Source organism: Chiroxiphia lanceolata, chromosome 1 (assembly GCF_009829145.1).
Source record: "Chiroxiphia lanceolata isolate bChiLan1 chromosome 1, bChiLan1.pri, whole genome shotgun sequence".
In the NCBI taxonomy this organism is placed as follows: Eukaryota; Metazoa; Chordata; class Aves; order Passeriformes; family Pipridae; genus Chiroxiphia; species Chiroxiphia lanceolata.
The window spans coordinates 139,227,846-139,247,519 of NC_045637.1; the positions used below are offsets into that span (position 1 = coordinate 139,227,846).

The window sequence follows — 19,674 nt, forward strand, 5'->3', positions numbered from 1 at the left end:
CATATGAAATATTTGGAGTTGTCTGTTGGTCTATTTACTGTTCTTACAGAATCTATGTTTTTGTATTGCATTAATCAACAGGTAGAAAACTAACAATTTTCTTTTAGAATAAGGTTTTTACAGAAGCTTACTTGACCTTTGTGACTGATTCAGAACTGTTTCAAGGAGTTAGAGGTTTTCTTTAAAATACCATACCACTGCAACAAGTTTTTCCACCTTGGTGGGAACATGTTATACTGCAAAATGGGAACAGGTATAACCATTTGTAAAGCACTGAAGATAAAGAGCTGGTGTGGTGTTCAGTTTATATTATTTACTCAACATGTAATCGTAGTCCATTCTTGTAAGACTTACTTTCTTAGATTACTAGAAAGGGAAGAATAAATTTTATAAAACACCAGTGATTACATAACCTAAGGTATCCCTCCTACCCCAGTTTATATATTTCAACTGTACAGCAGAAACTACCAAAGAATTTCTCATCACATTCAGAGAACATTGTTTATGGATACTGCTTCAGTAGTGCATTAATTTGTTGGCACCTTTTTCATGTAACAAGAGTAAGAGATTGAACAATTCAGAAGTTTTCTGAAACGGCAATCCTTAGCAAAAGGAGTGAGACTCACTGTATGTTTTACAACATGTTTGAGTTATACCTAGAGCTGGGATTGGTCATTTTGAGCTCTTAAGAATCGCTTCTCTTTAGGTTTTTCTAGGAAACTTCCATTTTCTTCACCTTTCCCATTCCTTTCCCAGCAACCTGAGGGGACAGCAGGAAGCCTAGCAGACACTGTTTGCTCAGAATTGCATCAATAAATCCCGTCTTCCAGGAAGCAGGGTAATGAAAGAACAACTTGCTACTTCTACAAAAGGGGTCAGTGCATGAAACTACTTTTGCCACTTGGCAAAAATCACTAGTAAAATGCTCAGCTGGCACATGGCCCTTGGCTGGCATCATCATTTAGCACAAGTGATCTTTATCTAACAAGTACAAACCTGAAAAATTAAAATCTTCATTCAGTTAGCAGAGAAAGATACCTATGCAACAAAAATACTGAAGATTATTTAAACAGGATTATCTAAAAATAAACCTCTGAAACCTAGCAGATACAAGTTTTGTGTTGCATTTAAAGATAGAGATAAGTATACTTTAATTCAGATTTATAATGCTGAATATACACTTCTATCTTATGTTCTAGTAAAAATCTAAGCTCTCGTTGTGAGTCTGCAGAACAATCTGTGAGTTTGCAGAACATAATAGTCTTCAGTATATAGCAGCTTCAGTATGAATACTGCTTCACTTGTTAAAAACCAAAATCACCTGTTAGCTGACACCTGACACCAGTGAGCACACACACACACTGGGCATTTTCTAGGTAAAACTAGTAACTGCTAAAATGTATGTTGAGTCCAGCTTCGTACAGCCCTAGTGGTTACAATGCAACAATTTGAGCAGAGGATTTATTTAACAGAGTTAAAGGAGTGCTTCCAGCCCAGCCTGTCATCACAGCAAACTGCCAATAGATACAGTTAGTATGCATTTTTGTCCTTTCCATATTATGTTTAGCTGGGAAATAACATCACACCTCCTAACTGGAATTACTCATTGCTATGCAAAAGCCCCATCATTGTCAAGAGTTACCAGCTCCAAGACATTCAATGTTCTGGCTTCTTAGTAAGGTGCAGTGAGCCCACAAAAGGCACTTGATACCAGTTACATACAACAGTTTCACTTTAGAATAAAGGAGACTATAATAAAAAGACTGGTCATGTAAAACACACTAAATTTGGCAAGGAAACTTAGTTAAGACCAAGCTAGTGTTACCAGATAACCTGCAAGTGTGCAAAACCATGGAGAATGTTCACTTATCTTGATGCTACAAGCTAAATCCAGACACAGTCAGGTGCTGAGCATTATTCCTTGCTTCAAAGTAAGAGGTATCAGTTTCATCATCCGGCTGAGGTATAAATGGCATGGTTTGATTCTGCAGATTATCCCAGTCCACACTGTGAAAGAGGGGGTGATGTTTCAGCTCTGGAACAGAAGTTCACATAAGCATTATAAACTTCCTCATGGCCGAGCCCCATAGGCACTTTGTTCCCTTATGCATAACTGGCACTAGATTTGCTCTATATTCCTTTTTAGAAATTCATAGAAGTGCAAATTGCAATTGGGCTTTGATTACCCCCAACCTCAGTGGCATCAAAACTGTTGTCCTGCCAGCTAGCTGCCTTCCCCTATCCAGGGAACCTGTTCCACACAGAGTGGATCAGAGGTGTCCCAGAGACATTTCTCATGCTGGGGCGCCAGACAATTTCTAAGCATCACTTCGAAGTCTGTTTATAATTTTACCAAAGTTCTGTGCTGAGTAGACATGTGGGAGTCACTCCCACCCATCACCACTCCAGGTCCTCTTTCTTTTGCTATCTCATGGATTTCATTACCTCCTCTGCTTTGCACAGTCCCCTTTGGCCTAACACCAGACACAGAAGTCTAAATGCCCTTATGGTGAAGTTACCACAGACCACCAGACTTCACTTTCTCAGCCCAAAGATGGGATAACTAACCAAGCTGCCAGACTTCTGACTCAAGGAGAACTCCCCTGCCCTGTCCATTCTGACCACAAGGTGACCTCCTGGCACGCAGGTTCTGATATGAATTCTGCATAACATGGAAATACCAGTCCCTGATGAAAATGACTTTCCTACTTTGGTTCAATCCAATAAAACACCTTTTCATCTAACTGGGATACAAAGCCATGATTTTATCACCTGCACCACAAAAATCAAAAGCAAATAGCAAAAACAGGGCAGGTGAAAAAAATTAGAAAAAAAAAAAAATCACATTTGAACAAGGTGGAAGTTTGATGAAGACACTCATTACAAATGTTACATCTAAGCACATACCACAGGCTTTTAGCTGATAGACAGTAAGACATTAACATTTATTATTTCTGCATTTCCTGAACAAATACAACAACATAACATTAAAAGTTTATTTTAGACAAAAGGCAGAGTGAGTCTTTTATCTCCTTCTAATGGCTTCAGCAGCCACACAAGCAGCAGGGCATTGCACAGATCCACTATCTCAGAACTGTAGGTAGTTCTGCTCTTAAAGTTCTCATGCACCAGAAGCTGCCTTTGGCCAAGAAGGTAAAACCAAACTTCTTTGTCTCTTCCCAAGATATTCATGTGTACCACAGCTGGCACTCAACTCCTGCTCACAAGACTGAAGAGAGGAGCAAAAACCAAACCAACACCAGATATTAGTGTTGTCTACCAAAACCTGCTTTAAAGCTGCTTATCTGGAGAGATTGAACTCATAGAAGCATAGCAGTAGGACATGACACAACTGGGGTTTCTCAGTAAGTAAGGCTTCATGCTATAGCAATAAAAATGGAGAGCATGTGTTTTGGGGAGGGGAGAGAAGAGGACAGCAATGGAAACTTAGGTACAACGAGAAAAACTTAATGGTTGTCCTGAAAACTACTCAGTCAACTTCACGTCAGTGGCCTATAAACTGGACAAAGAGATCAGATCCAGTTATAAGGCTTGACAAAGAATGAATTTCCAAGAATTTCAGATCGGAAGAAACCATTATGTGACTTAGTTTAAATTTCTTTCCTTGACAGGCAATTGGATTTCACTCCAAAATCCAGGAGTAAAGGCAATAACTTGTGTTTGACTATAACACCTTCAAACTGCTTTTTGGGAAACATTAAAGCCACAGAATTTTCTGTTGACATCATGACCTTCGTTTACACTCATGTGCCTCCTCTAATTTGATCTGGCCTGGTTTTAGCTTCTAGCGTTTTAATCTCTTTATGAGTAAGAATTTCCATAGTCATTTCCTTCTCTATTGATTTCTTGCATGGTTCTCTCATAAGATTTCTTCATCTATTTCCAAAACATCTCACTCTAAGCTTCCTTCATGTTATCAGGTTTTCTTATATAACATAGTCACTGTTAACAACGACAAACATTCAAGTCCTTCTAAAAGGGGAAAAAGAAAAATATATGTAGACTTTGTATAGTATATATTGTCCAACTCCTCTATGCATTCAAAGACAGGCTGATTCCTAAGTAAAAACTTCTTTGAATTAACTGTTGTAGGAGGATCCTCTCCCAAACTGGAGCCAAAACAGGCTTTTAATCAAGGTTCCCAAAATCATTTAGGTTAAGAACTCCAAGTTAGAGTTAGATAAGAGAGAACTTTGGTACGTCAGATGTCAAACACTAAACATGCACTAAATCTAATTAGGCATTGAAGTTTATTAGTCTAAGTTTCAGGAGGAGGACATCACCACTGAAATTTGCAATTAGTTGCAAAGAACACAATTTTAATACTAACCTTTCAGTCCAGCTCTTTTAGTAGTGTCAATTGTTAGAAGAATATCTATTGCATTTTGGGCATTATCAGACAGCTTTTCTTCACCCTCAGGCCAGGGAATATCTACAGACAAAGATGCAGATGAGTTGGTAACTCAAACTGTAAAACAAATATTGGAAAAACATAGTTACCCTGATTACTGAAACAGATTACCTCTTTTCAAAATATTTTGGAAAACCTGTGCTGGTGTTTCATCATTAAAAGGTGGAATTCCAGTTAGAAACTCAAACAGACAGACTCCGAGGGCCCACCAGTCTACAGCAGAACCTGATAAGAGAAACCCAGCTCATTACACTTACACAAATAGTATTTGCAAAGACTTGAAGATTAGCCATGGCAGAAATTGAAGAGTGTTTAAATTCTACAAATTTCTTGAAAATGAAGGAAGAGACAAAATAAGTTGTATTTAATATTCATGCAGATTAAAAATACATTAAAGGTTTTTTTAAAGCCACTCTGCTTCTTAATTCATTATAGATAACACTGGGTTTACTGATAAAAGCTAGGGGACTCTTATTAACAATCTAATTATGAACTCCCATCAGAATCCAGGAGCTGACTTCTCCAAGAGATTGTTTTGTGACAAGAAACAGCTGCCTAATGACTGCTCTAGACCTGGCTCCATGTTGTAGCCTGTATCTTCCTCTCAGTTCTTTGAGAAGATTCCAAGAATTCAAACTATTGAACATAAGTTTTCATTTGCCTAAATTTATGTGAATATCTTGAAGACGACTTACAGAGATGAGGCAGCACACAAGATGCTGGAATTGCTTTTCATTGAATTGAATTGATTAGGGTAATGTGTAATTCCTAGCTATCTCTTCTTTGTTATGAAATAGTTTTGGTTTTCCACATTGCAGGGAGGGTTTTTTTTGTCAATCCCATTTTAATAACCCACACAAACACAACCCAGCAAAGCAATCCCAGGCACCGCTGCATGCATTCTAAGCCTTCTGCATCTTTGAGCCATGCCCACTCCACTGGATAAAGAACAGATGCCAGAATAGATGCTGTAAAACATCATCTTTGAAAGGCAGTAAGTCTAATTGCTCTTGGATTTTTTTGCATATAAAAAACATTAAGACGCCTCTAAGTTCAGAAAACAAATGTTTTGAGCCATTTCACGAGGATTACTGTTAAGTTTCGAGATGCTGAAAAGCAAAATGTTTAACTAGTAATCTAATGCACTTTTAGCAACTTGTAACAGCAGTAAGAGTGGCCCACCAAGCCAAGCACATTGCAGCAGTGAGATCACACTCACACTTGTTAGACTACTTGGATGTTCAGTTAAAACACTCCCAGGTCCAGTCAAAGTCTAATAAGATCACAACTCTGAACAGTGTAGTAACATAGGTTTCAGCAGGGATTTTTTTCTACACGAAGTTTAACTAAGATTAGATTTACCACCACCATATCTCTGCTAAACGTGATGCAAGGAACAGCATGAAGTTATGTCAGGGGAGGTTTAGATGGGATATTAGGAAAAAGTTTTTCACCCAGAGGGTGGTTGGGCACTGGAAGAGTCTCCCAAGGGAAGTGGTCACAGCACCAAGTTCAAGACAGAGTTCAAGAAGTGTTTGGACAATGCTTTCAGGCACAAGGTGTGATTCTTGGGGTGTCCTGTGCAGGGCCAGGAGTTGGACTTGGTGATCCTTTTGGGTCCTTTCCAACTCAGGATATTCTATGATTTGAAGCAAGAAGTAGAAATATGAGGTCTTGAGCATCTGAGCCTTCTTCACCCGTAGATAAAGTAAATCAGACTGACTACATAACCTAAAAGAACGAGAAAAAGTGCCTCTGGCTTACCTCCACAATTTCTTTAAGAATGCTGACTTTCCTTCTGAAGTATACGCTTACATGTATGATTTCTGATAGCTTAGTCACCCTGACACTGATGTTTCCTGAATCTGTGTGGGAGCATCACACATTTTTATGTGGAGTGCATATTGGACATGTCTTTCTATATAAGAACAATGTTCTTGGAAATTGTGATCTAATTATACTTTGACTGTTCAGTTATGCTGAACACTTCATTCCTGCACAGAATATAGAAAACTCACCAGAGATCACAGTCCCTGCATATGAAAAGACAACGAAGTAAGAATATTATAATTATTAAAAAAAAAATAAATCTAACAAATATAAACATCAAATATCATGTGTGATTCTCTGAAAGCATTGGAATGCAGGTTTTTTCTTAAGGTAGTAACTCCACAATAAAGAAAGATGGCAATGTTAAATCTAAGTTAGAAACAAAAATAAAATAATTCCGTAACATGATTAATTTCGGATTAAAACTACATTTACAAGGAACTCAACAACACAGGAAGTGTTTAGTGAGGGAAAATTTGGAGTTCCAAAGCCAGATAACCGTAGCTTCACAGAAGGTAATGGGTAATGGCAAAAGCTAAGCACTAACTATTTTTGAAAAATTCACTATCTTATTACTTGAAGGGTTTTCAGTTCTAGAGACACTCAGGAATGTAAATACGTCACCTTTCGAGTACTGACAAATGGCTGGTTTGTCTTACCATGAGGCTTTGTCAAAAGCAGCTCCGGTGCCAGGTAGTCTGGGGTCCCTAGGATGCGTTCACCTTCTACTGGGGCAGCTCCTCTTCTTACACTCTTTGGAGTCCGATATGGTGTGCCAGCATCCCCCTGACGAGGTGTCTTAAAAGATGCAACAAAGATTTCAAATGCCAAACAAAACCAGCTGAGAAACTCCCATCTCCAGGTTTAGTAATGGATATAATAGTTGTTACTCAAGTTTAAGTCAAGAACACGTCACAAAATATTCCCTGAAAAGTACATGTAAAATGTGCTTCCATTGCTTTATCTCAAGTTAAGCATAAAGTTAAAATGCCTATTCTTCAAGAAACTTATCTCTAAGTTCTTCCTCCAGTGTAAGTCCACAGCAGCTATTACTCTTTACATCAATCTTTGTAATAGGCTTGTAACTGGCACTTGACAGTACACATTACACCATCACTTTTACCAAGACAAAAAAAAGGAAAATAGTGGGCAGAGTGGCAGCTACTAGCAGCTGAACAGCATTTACAAACTGTCTTGGGAGGGGTGCAGGATTAAAAAAGAAAAAAAAAAATAATCAAAGATTTCCCATTACATCAGAAAACCTGTAACCTGTACCACACTGTACTAAAAGTAGAATGAGACAAAGATAGCACAGGCTTTTTTTATCAGTTCACTGTAACAGCAATGGATTTCTCAAAGAGGTCAACAGTCAATGCATTTTGAGCCACAGGCAAACCAATGAATAGTTATTACTAAACTCTTACAGATATGATAAATTTGGCCACGTAAGTGCAGTAAGAGAAAGTCTGTCAAAGTGACTTTTGCTGACAGGCTATCTCAAACTACTTGAGTTTTCCCTAAATTTACAACTGAAATAATTTCAGGTTGCTAATGTTTAAAGCATGCACAAAGTTTCCATGTGTCTCCTTACCTACCTGATAGGTCTGATATGGCCTTCCTTTCTGTGATGGAGTGATAGCTGTTGGGTAAGAGCCACTACAAGCGGGTGAAAGATCCATTATATCTAAAGAAGCCATGCTACACGGCTCAGATACATTGGACATATTAATTGGACTATTATAACTTCGAAAAACAACAGCGCCTTTTTTTAAGAGACTCAGAGCTTCCATCATCTTTTCTGAAGGAGGAGATACTGTGTTAAGGTAAGCTCCTTCCCCGTGTTTCTGGTCATTATCCTTTTCATGATGTAACAGCTTGCAGTCCTGGAGTGTATGTGCTTCCTCTCCACTTCGTGAGGCATCTTGGGACTTTGGTGATGTTATCAGCACACCTTCAGGTTTTGGCTCCTCAAAGGAGAGGTCTTTAACACTTTTGTCCAAATCTAAAAGCTGCTTTTCTAAATGGCTTTCTGTAACAGACATGTCGGTAAATACATCAGAATCTGCACTGAGGATTCCTAAAGGTTTTTCATCGTCGGTGTCTAAAAAACTTGAGTTCATGTACTCCTTTTCATCATCCTTTCTGTAGTCTGCATCCAGATCACACATAAGATTTTTGGCTATAGTTGGAGTAAGTGATCTTTCTGTTTGCTGGTTGCTAATAGAACACTTAACTTCCTCCTCACTTTTGCAGGTGTCACGTGGGCATCCATCATTACAGAGCACTAAGGACTGAATTTCTGTTGTCAAACCCGTCCTATTGTTTGCTGCAAATTCTGAGATCTGACAGCCACGCTTATATTCTGCATTGCTTTTTTTAACATAGTTAAGTTCCTGACAAGGACTGGTATCAACTAATTCAAAGCCTCTTTTAACACCTGGCTTTTCAAAAATTTCTTCCTCTTTGAAAGGCTCATTCTGCCTTGAAGATGACTGTTGTGGATTGGAAGTTTCTGCTGTTTCATCGGTTATCTTTCTTTTATTTACACACACGTTTTCTTCCCAAGTCTTTTCAGAAATACTCTCATAAGCACACTGGACGTGAAGGGCATAGTAAGAAAATGTATCTGTTATATTCGAATGTTCACTTGCCAACTTCTGCCTACAGCCAGAATCATTTCTGACAATGGGAGAAACAGCAGACTCAAGTTCTTTTTTCTTTAAAACTTCAATACTTTTGCTATTTGTTAACTCAACGTTCGAAGGGACAGCTGACCCACTGTTATTTGTTTTGCACGTTGTAGAACTAGGTTCATCTTCACTGTGCTGCAAATGAGCATATGAAGCTTTAAGAATCAAGAAAAATAGGATTACAGTACTATAGAAATGTGTCTTTGAAATTCTTGATTTTCACTTCCATAAAGAAATGCAGATTTGCAAGCATTACTTATTCTAACCACTACTAGTGACAAACATGACATAACATTTAAAAATAAAAAAGTCAAAACCAAATTAAGGATAACCTGATAATTGGACTTTTCTTAAGAACATAAAATAAGCTTGCTAGAATATAGTAGAAAATGCAGTATTTTTAAATGCCTAAGGATGAAATACAGCAATTGAAGTTGTATTTGTCATTTTATGTTAAGAAGTTAAGCTACAGAAGTTTTCAGTTTCCAAGAAAGCCCAAAGCAAAGAACTCCATCATACTGCCCTGTGGCATATTACACTTCAGAGATGACAAAAGGAAAATCTGATATTACTAATATTTTGATAACACAATAATAAAACCAAGGCCTTGAGAAACAGACAGATAAAGAATTATATATTGGTTTAAATCTAAGTTTTTCTGTATGATCTAAATAAGAATTATGGCAAAAGACTACCTAGCAAAGCAGCATTTTCTTTTAGGTCTGGTATCTGTACAGAATTTCATTAACAGTTTAAAATAGGAGAAAGTATTTTGTATCAGCTACAATTACTGGTGTTAGGCTAGTTGATACAAAACTCTTCAGTAATAAAAAACTTTAAACTCTTTCGTTTTAACAGCTAGTAGAAGTTTGAAGTGTATTTTTTTGTTATTTTCCCAAGTTCTGTGTTTTGAAGAAGTGATTTTGTCTGTATGCTAAGCAAATAAAGCTCTAGGGATAAGATCAACTTCCAAATGAGCCACTGCTCCCAGCATCACCCACCTGTGCAGGGCACAAACCACTGGTGGTCAGTGGAAGCCTTCCCTTTCACTGCTTTGCGGCAGGCTCTAACATCTGCTTCTCCTATTATGTTACACAGGACTAATGTTTGTTCGAAGAAAAAATTGTATCACTTTGATCCAAAATCCTACTCAACAAGAATTACAACCCCTGCTCCTTTCTCTATGCTTGAAATAAGTGTTAGTAAGTAGAGGAGATTTGCAGACACAAGTACAAACTAACTTTAATTTTTAGTGGGAAGATGAAACAGTCCTGACCTCTACATCTTTCTCCTGCCTGGGGCTGCTGCAGCATTCTGATTCCACATTGGACAGGTGTGTGTGTGACTCACTACTAACACTGTAAGTACCAAACCTCTTTCTTGACTGAAGTAGAGTAGGAGTCAAACTTCTTGCTGGCATCACAGGCGTTAATTGAGAATTATCAAGATCTTAAAGGGAAAAAAAATTCAAATGTTGAAAAAATTTGATACAAATTGACCTGTTTCACACTATGTCAAGCTTTCCATGACAACATAATTTCTCTTGTCATCTTTCCCACATAGTAAATTTACACCTTTTTTGAATTAGGGACTTGCCAAGAATGTAAAAGCAATATTACCAGCATAGTCATTTCTCATTTCAGTTTAGAAATGAGAAAGCAGCAAGAAAAGACAATTTAAAGGAAATCACTCATTGCTATATTAAATAATTTTCAATGAAAGTATGTCAAGAACTGACACTTTCTGTGGTGGTATTGAATTCAGCAGTTGTGATTTGAAAAAAACCACAAAAAACCATTAGAAGATGGCATAAGCAGTGTAGGTGAAAACATGTCAGGAGAAAAGCACTGGAGGAATGGCAGACACTGATAGTAGCACACCTTTTATGAAGTGGGTCCAAACTACTAACATAAAATTAAAAGACCACAACCTTAGAGCCAGAGTATTCCCTCAGCACAAGGCTTGGTATACTCACGTGTTTTGAATAATTTAGTTGAAAGAGGAGTATTTTCCTTCTGGACCATAGGTAAGGGAGAAACCACTCCACGCAAACTGTCAGATGATTGACTTGAATTGTGCGCTGGCATTTTCATTCCAACAGGAGAATACTAACAAGCAGGAAGAAACATAGTTAAAAATAAATGGAGTCTGAACAAACACTCAATCCAGAGCTGAGAATGTAACTTCACACAGTCATTATGATGTTTGCATTGGAGCTTGGCCATGCCCATTTACCAGACCTTGAAGCACAACTGATAGTCAGCAACTCAAAATATAGACCAATGTAATCACTTCAGAACTTTAAAGTACTAGAAATGTATAATAAGTCATTCTACCACCTGGCAGAAGAGATGCAAAAATAGCCTTATCACGCTGATTATTAAATTTAAGATAGTAAGTAAACTAAAAGAATTAAGTACTTCAAACACAGTGACAATTACTTACAAAGCCCAGAGAACTGATAAGAGACAACAATTGTCCTGGAGTACGTGAATAGTCCTGCTTTGGCTTTGCCATTGATGGTGTAGTAAGGATATCTATCATATTTATCTCTACAAACAGACAAAAAACAATCCCAAACAGGTCAGGTTTTCATTTTGCTATTAAAAAACGGCAAAGTTGCAGACATTTCCTTAAGTTTTATCAAGAGAAAAAAAAAAAGTCATATGCACAACAAATATACAAAAGAAGACACCAAACCCAACTGAAGATGTACCTATACATTCTTACTCAACACAAGCTGTTTCTTCCTGTACATCCATCATAAAGTTATAGTTTATACACAGAGAAATTGTAAAAGTCCAAATTCTTTTCCAGTAGACTATGCTGGAAGTGTTATATTTTCTAACTTGATACCAGCTTTGGTTTTTAGGCATCAGTTCCAGCCTACGGCCCACAGATTAAGATGGTAAATTTGATTCAAAGCCTGCCATCTCTCCAAAAGACATCTCAAAAAAGCTACAGAAGAATTTTTCATAGGTGAAAATTCAACTTTAGATCCTTTTTTTTTTTTGCTCACTAGCAGTAAGTAGGCTTATGGCTTCCATATCATGTTCAATTAGACACAATAATGTCTGCCATCAGAACATCACTTAAAGCAGTACATTATAGAAAATACAGCACACTTAGGATTTTCCTTCATATTCTTAAAACAATGAACGAGAAACACCATAGACAACTCCGAATTTTGGCATTCCTTTAAATATTTAAAAAGGATGTACCCACCAGGAACTGTCTCAAAAAAACCTGAGCTGGTGCTGTGCAGCCTAAGTTTGGACAATCTGGCCAAGGGGTTGGAGTTACAAACTAGTTCAGAAACCAGCTATTCACATTAAAGACCTGAAGCCTATCACCTGTGCCAGGCAGTCATTTGACTATTCAACTATATTTACTGCTACTTGAAAAGAGCATGTCAAAGCACTGATTTAATCTTCTGTTATGGGCCCCTGCCCCTCACACTAATGTCTGCAATGCCTCAGCTAATTTATTGGAAATTCATATATACAAGGACTGAGAAACACCAACTGAAGGACAAAAGTAGTCAGAGAAACACCAAGAAAAAGTCAGAATTATTCATTTACCCGCTGATTTCTCTCTGTGAACTTCAGAAAACTTTGAAATCCATACCCCTCAAGAGAAATGGTTCTAGATTATATTTCGTACAACCTTGTTGCAAAGAATAAATAGTTTATCTTCTGAAGTGCAATGTATAGAGCAGACCCTTTACTAGCATGTAGCTTATTGGTACTTGCCTGCTAGAAATGAGATACTTGTGCAAAATTTGCACTTATTATTGAAAGCTGCCCTCTACAGAGATGCAAACATTCAAGAATACAGAAATGTGACCCGAAAATACATTTTAATACAACCAAAAGTATACAGACAACTCTTACCTCTGTTCAGAGTAACTCTGGAAAGCCCAAAGTCTGTCAACTTTATATGGCCCTGATTAGAAATGAGCATGTTGTCTGGCTTCAGATCCCTGAAAACATGAATATAGTTGAAGTCAGCAAAAAGACCACTGAGCAACATTAAGAAAGTCAAGTGACCAGAAACACTCAATACAAAACATTGGTTACAGCTGTTTCTCAGTAACATCTCTTACCCAGCAGAAGATTCCAGTTAGAGGAATACACCAAAACAACTAAACATATCCAGCACTAAACACGGTATGAACATCTCAGGCCTTGTAAAACCTCTATGTATGTCATCAAGAGCTGCACATTTGTGTTTCAGCGGGTTTAACAAATGTTTTTCCTGAGTACCACTATCATAACTTACTAATGTGCAGCTCCTACAAGTGACAAGCAAACCTCCAGTGACAGTTTTCAGGTGTGTTCTCCGTACCACTGCTGAATGCAAAAAGAACTCTCACTACAGGGGGAGCCTTTGGGTAGTCAGTGTCCCTTTGTCCACAGTTACATGTTTGCAGTACCCAGAGGTTCCCTGAACTAACACAGCTGCTGATACACCTCTGGACTGGCAAAGAGCAGGCAGGGGAGAGCAGTGTGTATTTGTCTGCTCAGCACATACAGACAGATTTTATTTTAGGAGTTGTTTCATGGCATTGCTGCAGCGCACACACGCAAAAAGAGCTTCCAGAAGCTCTAGCAAATGAGGCAGCTGTGGTAGCTGTTACAATACAGTGGTGATTGGTTATGTGATAGAGTGAAGAAATTAAAAACACAAACTACCACATACTTATTTGTAAGGGGAAAAAAAAAATTTTACCTGTGGATTATCCCGTGCCTGTGAAGATAGTCAAGGGCCAATGCTGCTTCAGAAATATACTTAACAGCCATTTCTTCATCAAAATATCCATAAATATGGAGAAGAGATTTGACATCTCCTCCAATAAGGTACTCCATCACCTGCCATTCAACCATTTTAAATTTAAAATACATTTCAAATTTGCAAGTATCAAAATACAAAATACCTTTCACCCATAGAAAAATATTATTTTAAGGAGCAGAAGCTGATAGAAGCTGGCTTGTGCAAACTTGATTTCCCACACAATACTTTTCACTTGGATGAAATAATTAAGGCTTCAAATGACAGAACATGAAACATTTTCTTTTAATAGATAATTTGCTTATTTTACTTGCCTAGGCTACTCTCAGAAGTTAATTTAAAAGCTGACTACAGTAGTTATTTGAGAGTTGACTACAGAAAGAGTTCTATATTATAGAAAATGAAATGCAGAGCATTCCTGTGAAACTCAAGGCCTGAAGCCAAAGATCACTTTGTTCTATACAAATCAAAGTATTTCAATATTTGATTTTGCAAGTATTTATACACAATACTAAATACAGACCTGAGCCTTGCGAAAAAAGTACAAATTGCCAGAAATGTATACAGTGACAGCTACTGTGCATTTAAGACAGTGGCTAAAAAGAACACACACATCCAAAAAACATTATGCAAACAGAGACATTATTATGGCCCAGGTCATATCCAAGATAAAAGACAGCAAGGCTTCAGAAACTCACTCTTTGAAGATAAGAATGCATTTATGGGGTTTTGGTTGGGAAATCTCACCAGTACTTAGATTCCAATATACAATACTCTACCATATATATATATATATATACATACACACAGTCACAGACATGACTAGCATTTCCTTCACAAGTCCTCCACCCTGAAGTCCTCTACTGCATGAAGCAGTTCAGAGATTCCAAAAAAAGAAGCCTTTGTTTACACTCCAAATGCATTGTAGGAGGAGTGCATAGCAACCTCCCCTCAGAATTTCATCAAACTGTTGGCTGTGTGTGCTTACAGCAATCGAGACAAATTATGCCAGACCCTTTGCAGACAGCCTGAATCCATAGGACCTTACGTGGGACGTCCTCATACACAAGTCCTGCTGTGCTCCACAGTGCTCCATGTAGACTAGCACTCGGTTTTGCCACTCAGTCATCCTCTTGTCATGTAGGCCAACTACCACAATGAATTTTGAGCACAGGTAACAGGTAAAACAGATTTCCTTTAAGTGAGCCATGGAGAGTCTTTCAGTCATTTGGATTCTGCTTGAACAGAATGGTTTCTTGTTTTCCCTAAGATTTCTACATATTTCTAAGACATATTAGCTATTAGAAAAGCTTCTCCTGCAAAAAAGGGGGAATGTGGGTGAAAAGGTATCAGGGGAAGAGAAATATTTTACTTGTTGAACCATTCTGAGAAAGAAGAAAGTAAAAGTAACTAAGGAATACCCACTCATTACCATAAAAATATGTTTCTAGATATCGCTACAGTTCACACTCCATTTTCAAGACAATCATAAAAAAACACAGAAATTTTTTTACTCACTAAGTAGATGTTATTAGCTGACTGAAGTGAGTAGTATAAGTGCACAATGAAAGGACTTTTACTGAGAGCCAATGCATCCCTCTCTGCCTGGACCTGGTGAACCATGTTTTTGTTGATCATGTCTGCTTTTTTCATCACCTGAAAAACAAAACAAAATCAAGTAGACAAACATTCTTTTATTTGCTCAACCCGCAGCTCTTCAGCCAATTAATTTATCTCTATACTTAAAACCTGCATATATGAAACAGATCTGTGACTTCATATACAGAGAGAATTTTAAACAACAGGTTATTAGACAACCATTTCCACTGCTCTCCTAATTCAGTCCTGAATGCAAATGACACTACCAAGATTTACTGCAATTGCATACACTGGAAAATAAGTGTTTAGGCTGCACGTGAAATTAAGCTGCACTGAATTAACCCTCTCATCCACAGTACACAACTCAGAACCATGAAACTGTTCAACACTTAGATTGGCACTTGCTGACCAAGTCTTTCTTCAGAAGCTGAGATAAAAGACCAGAGACTGAAAACAGAGTGCAGCAGTAAGCCATCCCATCTTGGTATCCTCAAGTGCAAGACTGCAACTATTCCAGCCTCTAATTCTTAACTTTGCAAAGAAAGCAAGAAAATTGTAAATTTTAAATTAAAAAAATTAAGTCACACACAAAAAAATATTTGTTTCTTTGGGAAGAAGCCTTGAAGGTACACAACTTATCACAAAGAAATAACAAGCTGAGTCTGCTCAAATTTGATACTTTCCATGTAAATGTTGACCTTAGGTGTAAAAATATTTAGCATATATTAAATTCAGTAGTTTGAATAACCCATAAGTCTCTCTGCAGTAGGGGTAAAGGATTTCCACAAAAGCTTTTACGTCACAATACTTTCAATAAAGTAGAGTATGATACTAAAGTAACACAACTGAACCACTCTATATGCAGCATCTAAACCACAGAAAATTATTTTCCATAGCTATCATCACTATTATCAAAGATGATAGCAAAAAAATTCCAAGACATCCACAGAAAGCATAAAATTGCACTTTTATAACTATTGGCCTTAAAAAATATTTAGCACATGTTAAATGTTGTTGTTGTGAACTAGTCATAGACCTCACTGCAGTAATGATAAAGAATTTACAAAAATGCGTTGATCTCAAAATCCTTATAACAAAATAGTGTAAACAGAAACACACAGCTCTAAAGAGCAACATCTATTTTGCATGACTAGCTTTACGTTTCCTCTTCTTTGTGTACTACACAGCTTGTCATAATCCTTTTACTCACAAAGTCAGGCTCGCACAAATCACTGATAAAGTTTTTACTGCTGACAAACTTAAATCTTAGCCCTTTGTGTATAAACGTAGAAAACACGACAGGGTTTTTGTTTGTTTGTTTTTTTAATGCGTACTCGGCAACAATGTTTTTCATGATTTGTTCTCGTCACGCATCTGAGAGGCGGTGCTCTCACCCTCGGGCAGCTGTGGCTGAGGGTGCTCAGTTACGGCAGCTGATCACAAGGGAGAAGCAAAGCGCTTGGCGGGGCTTTTCGCGCAGTTCCTTCGACTCTTAAGGTACCTCTAAAAGCAGCTGTCATTACCACAGCCGCCCTGACCGAAGCCCCGGGGCCGCGATGAGGGCTGAGCACAGCCCTGCGGACGGCGCGAACCCAGGCACCGGGCAGTGCCCGAGAGCAGCTCCCCGAGAGCCGGGGGGGGCTCCCACGGCGTCTGCTCCCCCCGAGAGGCGGGGGGACCGTGCTGAGGGCCCGGCGCCTCCCTGCCCCGCCGGGACACCCCCTTTCCACACGGGGTTACTCGTGAGCGGAGCCGGCAACGCCGCGACCCCGGGCGACCCCTCACCTTCACGGCATAGAGCCGGCCCGCCTTGCGGCCCAGGTACACCTTCCCGAAGGCGCCGCGGCTGATGGGCTTCACGATGGTGAACTCCTCGATGGAGGGGGGCCGGGGGACCTCGACGCGCCTCGGGCCGGCGGCTGTGGCGGCGGCATCACCCCCCGGCTCCTCGGGCCGCTCCGTCCCCATAGCGCGCCCCGGCCCCAAGCCCGCCGCGATTCAAAGCGGCGCCGGCCCCGCCCCGCCCCGCCCGCGCCGTCACCAACGGGCCCACGGGCGCTCTCGCGAGACCCGCGCTGTTGTGCGCGGAGATTGAAAGCGGCCCCACAGCACCCGCCCTGCGGGGGGTTTAGAACAGCGACCAACGACCGGAGCTGTCAGCCGGCTAATAACTACTCGGCTTGTCATCTCGGTTTCCAGTTTGGAAACTCCAATGAGCAGGTAGACTGCCCACTCTCCATGGGAAGCTTGAAAGTGTAGCAATTCAACAGAACTTGGTGTGAGACATTAAAGAACTGGAAGATAATATTTATTTAGAAAGAAGCAACTGAATTTGGTCACACGTACTCATTTTCTCGTGTGCTTCACTCACATCTGAGTTCAAGAGGCATTCGGACAACACTCACTCAGGCACATGGTGTGATTCTTGGGGTGTCCTGCACAGAGCCAGCAGTTAAACTCAACAATCCTGTTGAGTCCCTTCCAATTCATGGTACTCTATGATTCTATGATTTTCTCACACTTGCATACTTGATAGCTCCAAAAGCTGCGTCCAGATGGCACAACCAGGAGGGCTTGTGTGTCAGAGAACTCGACCCATCCTGTCCTTACTTGTGTCCTGGTGTTCTCTGGGTTGGTGGTGGCAAACCTCTCTGGGCAGGTCTTTTTGTGATTAGGAGTTAGATTAATGTGTTCTATTGCTTCCCTCTAGTTCCTGATTACTTCAGCTGCTATTTATCTTGGGCAAGGTTCCTCTGCGTTTTATTTGTGTCCTTACTTTGAATATCTCCATGGCTACCATTCTGCCTCCCTGTTGTGACAGCAGGGGCAGGGATGGCATTTACAGTGTGCTCTGACCTTGTTGCCATTCCCCTGTTCCCAGAGCATAGGCCTTCTGACAAACCATCTGTGATAGCGCTTTATCAGAGCACAGGCCGCCTGTTCTGTTTACACAGCACAGCCCTAGGTGTTTACCAGTTTTACTGCACTCAGTTGTGTTCTTGGTCATTTTTTTAACTCTTGCCTTACTACCTTTATATTGCTTTCACATATACATTGCTGTTCATGTTTCATTCACACTGATCTTAATTGTTCTGTTGCAGTCTGTGCAGCAGCAAAGAGCTATTGCTGCAGAGGTCAGTGCAGAACTGGGGGTCTTTATTAACACAGTAGATTAGTCATCAGGCCCTTGTTTTGCTCTAAGACACATCACTTATAATCTGATACTGCACAGGGAGGCCATGTACTTCTGAAGGAGAGCTGCTATCCCACAGATTCCAGCAGTACATGCAATTTAATGAGCAAATGTAGAAAATGTTTTCAATTAGCTTTTTGTTATGGTATTAACTACTATCTATCATTGTCTGCGTTTGTCATTTAATGTTAGTTTAGCTGTGTCTCACTGCCCCTGATGCCAGCAGAGAAGCTCAGCTGAGAGCAGGAGGGATTGTTCCTTGTGCTGGTATCCTGTGCCAATAGCAGGTTATGCCAGCTGTGAAACTGCATCAGGCAGGGCATATTCTGGGACAGCCTGAGCTCCTCGGAAAGAGGGCCTACGCCTTCTCTCCTTTCCCTCAAGGCATCACGAGTCATTGCACAGCTATGTGACAAACTACTTCATGGGGTGGATCCAGGTAAATGTTCATCAACTTTTAGGGGTTTTCGCTGTTGCCAGGTGAGGTTTCTGCCAAATCAGCAATTGTGATCACAAGGGTGGTAGTGGAAAACAGAGGAGATGTACAGGAAGGCAGAGGGAAGCAGCACTGTGGCTGTGCTCATCCAGATCAATGTAAGCTGGTGTGGGATAGCACTTCCAGTGAGGAACAGTGGTCAGGTGAAAGAAAGAAAATGGTTATATACCTTCAAAATAATTGGACAGCACATGGAAAAAAATGCACAAGGCATAGAAAAAGGATAAATATTAAAGACCAAATTTGCCTAACATGTAGGTCCATGTTAACTGAATGCAAGTAACAGCATTGGGGTTACTGATGCAGTCACTGAAAAAATGGGAAACAAACTCTTAACCATTTGTTAGGTTAGAAAAAACATGGGTAGAGCCCTTCCCAAATCTTCGTTTGCGAAGCCCAGTCATGATGATGAGGTTAGAAAGTTGACATTACTTTAATCAGTGCTGAAGGCACATGGGGATAGCTCCACAAAACATGTACATCAGTTATCAAAACTTTTGACTATTTAAACATTTTAGCAAACAAAGAAATTAGTGTTCATCAGTTGCAAGTTACATAGTTCTCTTATTAATTAGTATTTTATCTTCTATTGATTAATGATTCTCTCATTTCTCATGCTCATTAGTCCCCATGCTCAGTTTCT

General features: G+C 39.5%; 1 protein-coding gene across 2 annotated transcripts; it reads right to left on the reverse strand.

Moving 5' to 3' along the window:
* Positions 1-1,447: 1,447 nt before the first annotated feature.
* On the reverse strand, positions 1,448-17,333 carry LOC116798586 (serine/threonine-protein kinase greatwall-like). 2 transcript variants are annotated; one of them, XM_032711099.1, is made up of 13 exons: positions 17,128-17,333; positions 15,262-15,399; positions 13,684-13,823; positions 12,846-12,934; positions 11,398-11,504; positions 10,928-11,060; positions 10,229-10,401; positions 7,858-9,087; positions 6,922-7,060; positions 6,451-6,465; positions 4,544-4,657; positions 4,352-4,453; positions 1,448-2,035 (listed from the first exon to the last, which is right to left on the reverse strand). In XM_032711099.1, the coding sequence occupies exons 1-13, from the start codon at positions 17,308-17,310 to the stop codon at positions 1,878-1,880; spliced, it is 2,721 nt and encodes a 906-aa protein (XP_032566990.1). In that variant the 5' UTR covers positions 17,311-17,333; the 3' UTR covers positions 1,448-1,877. The 2 variants fall into 2 exon arrangements, with proteins under 2 accessions (XP_032566990.1, XP_032566999.1); XM_032711108.1 differs by lacking the exon at positions 6,451-6,465.
* Positions 17,334-19,674: the final 2,341 nt, after the last annotated feature.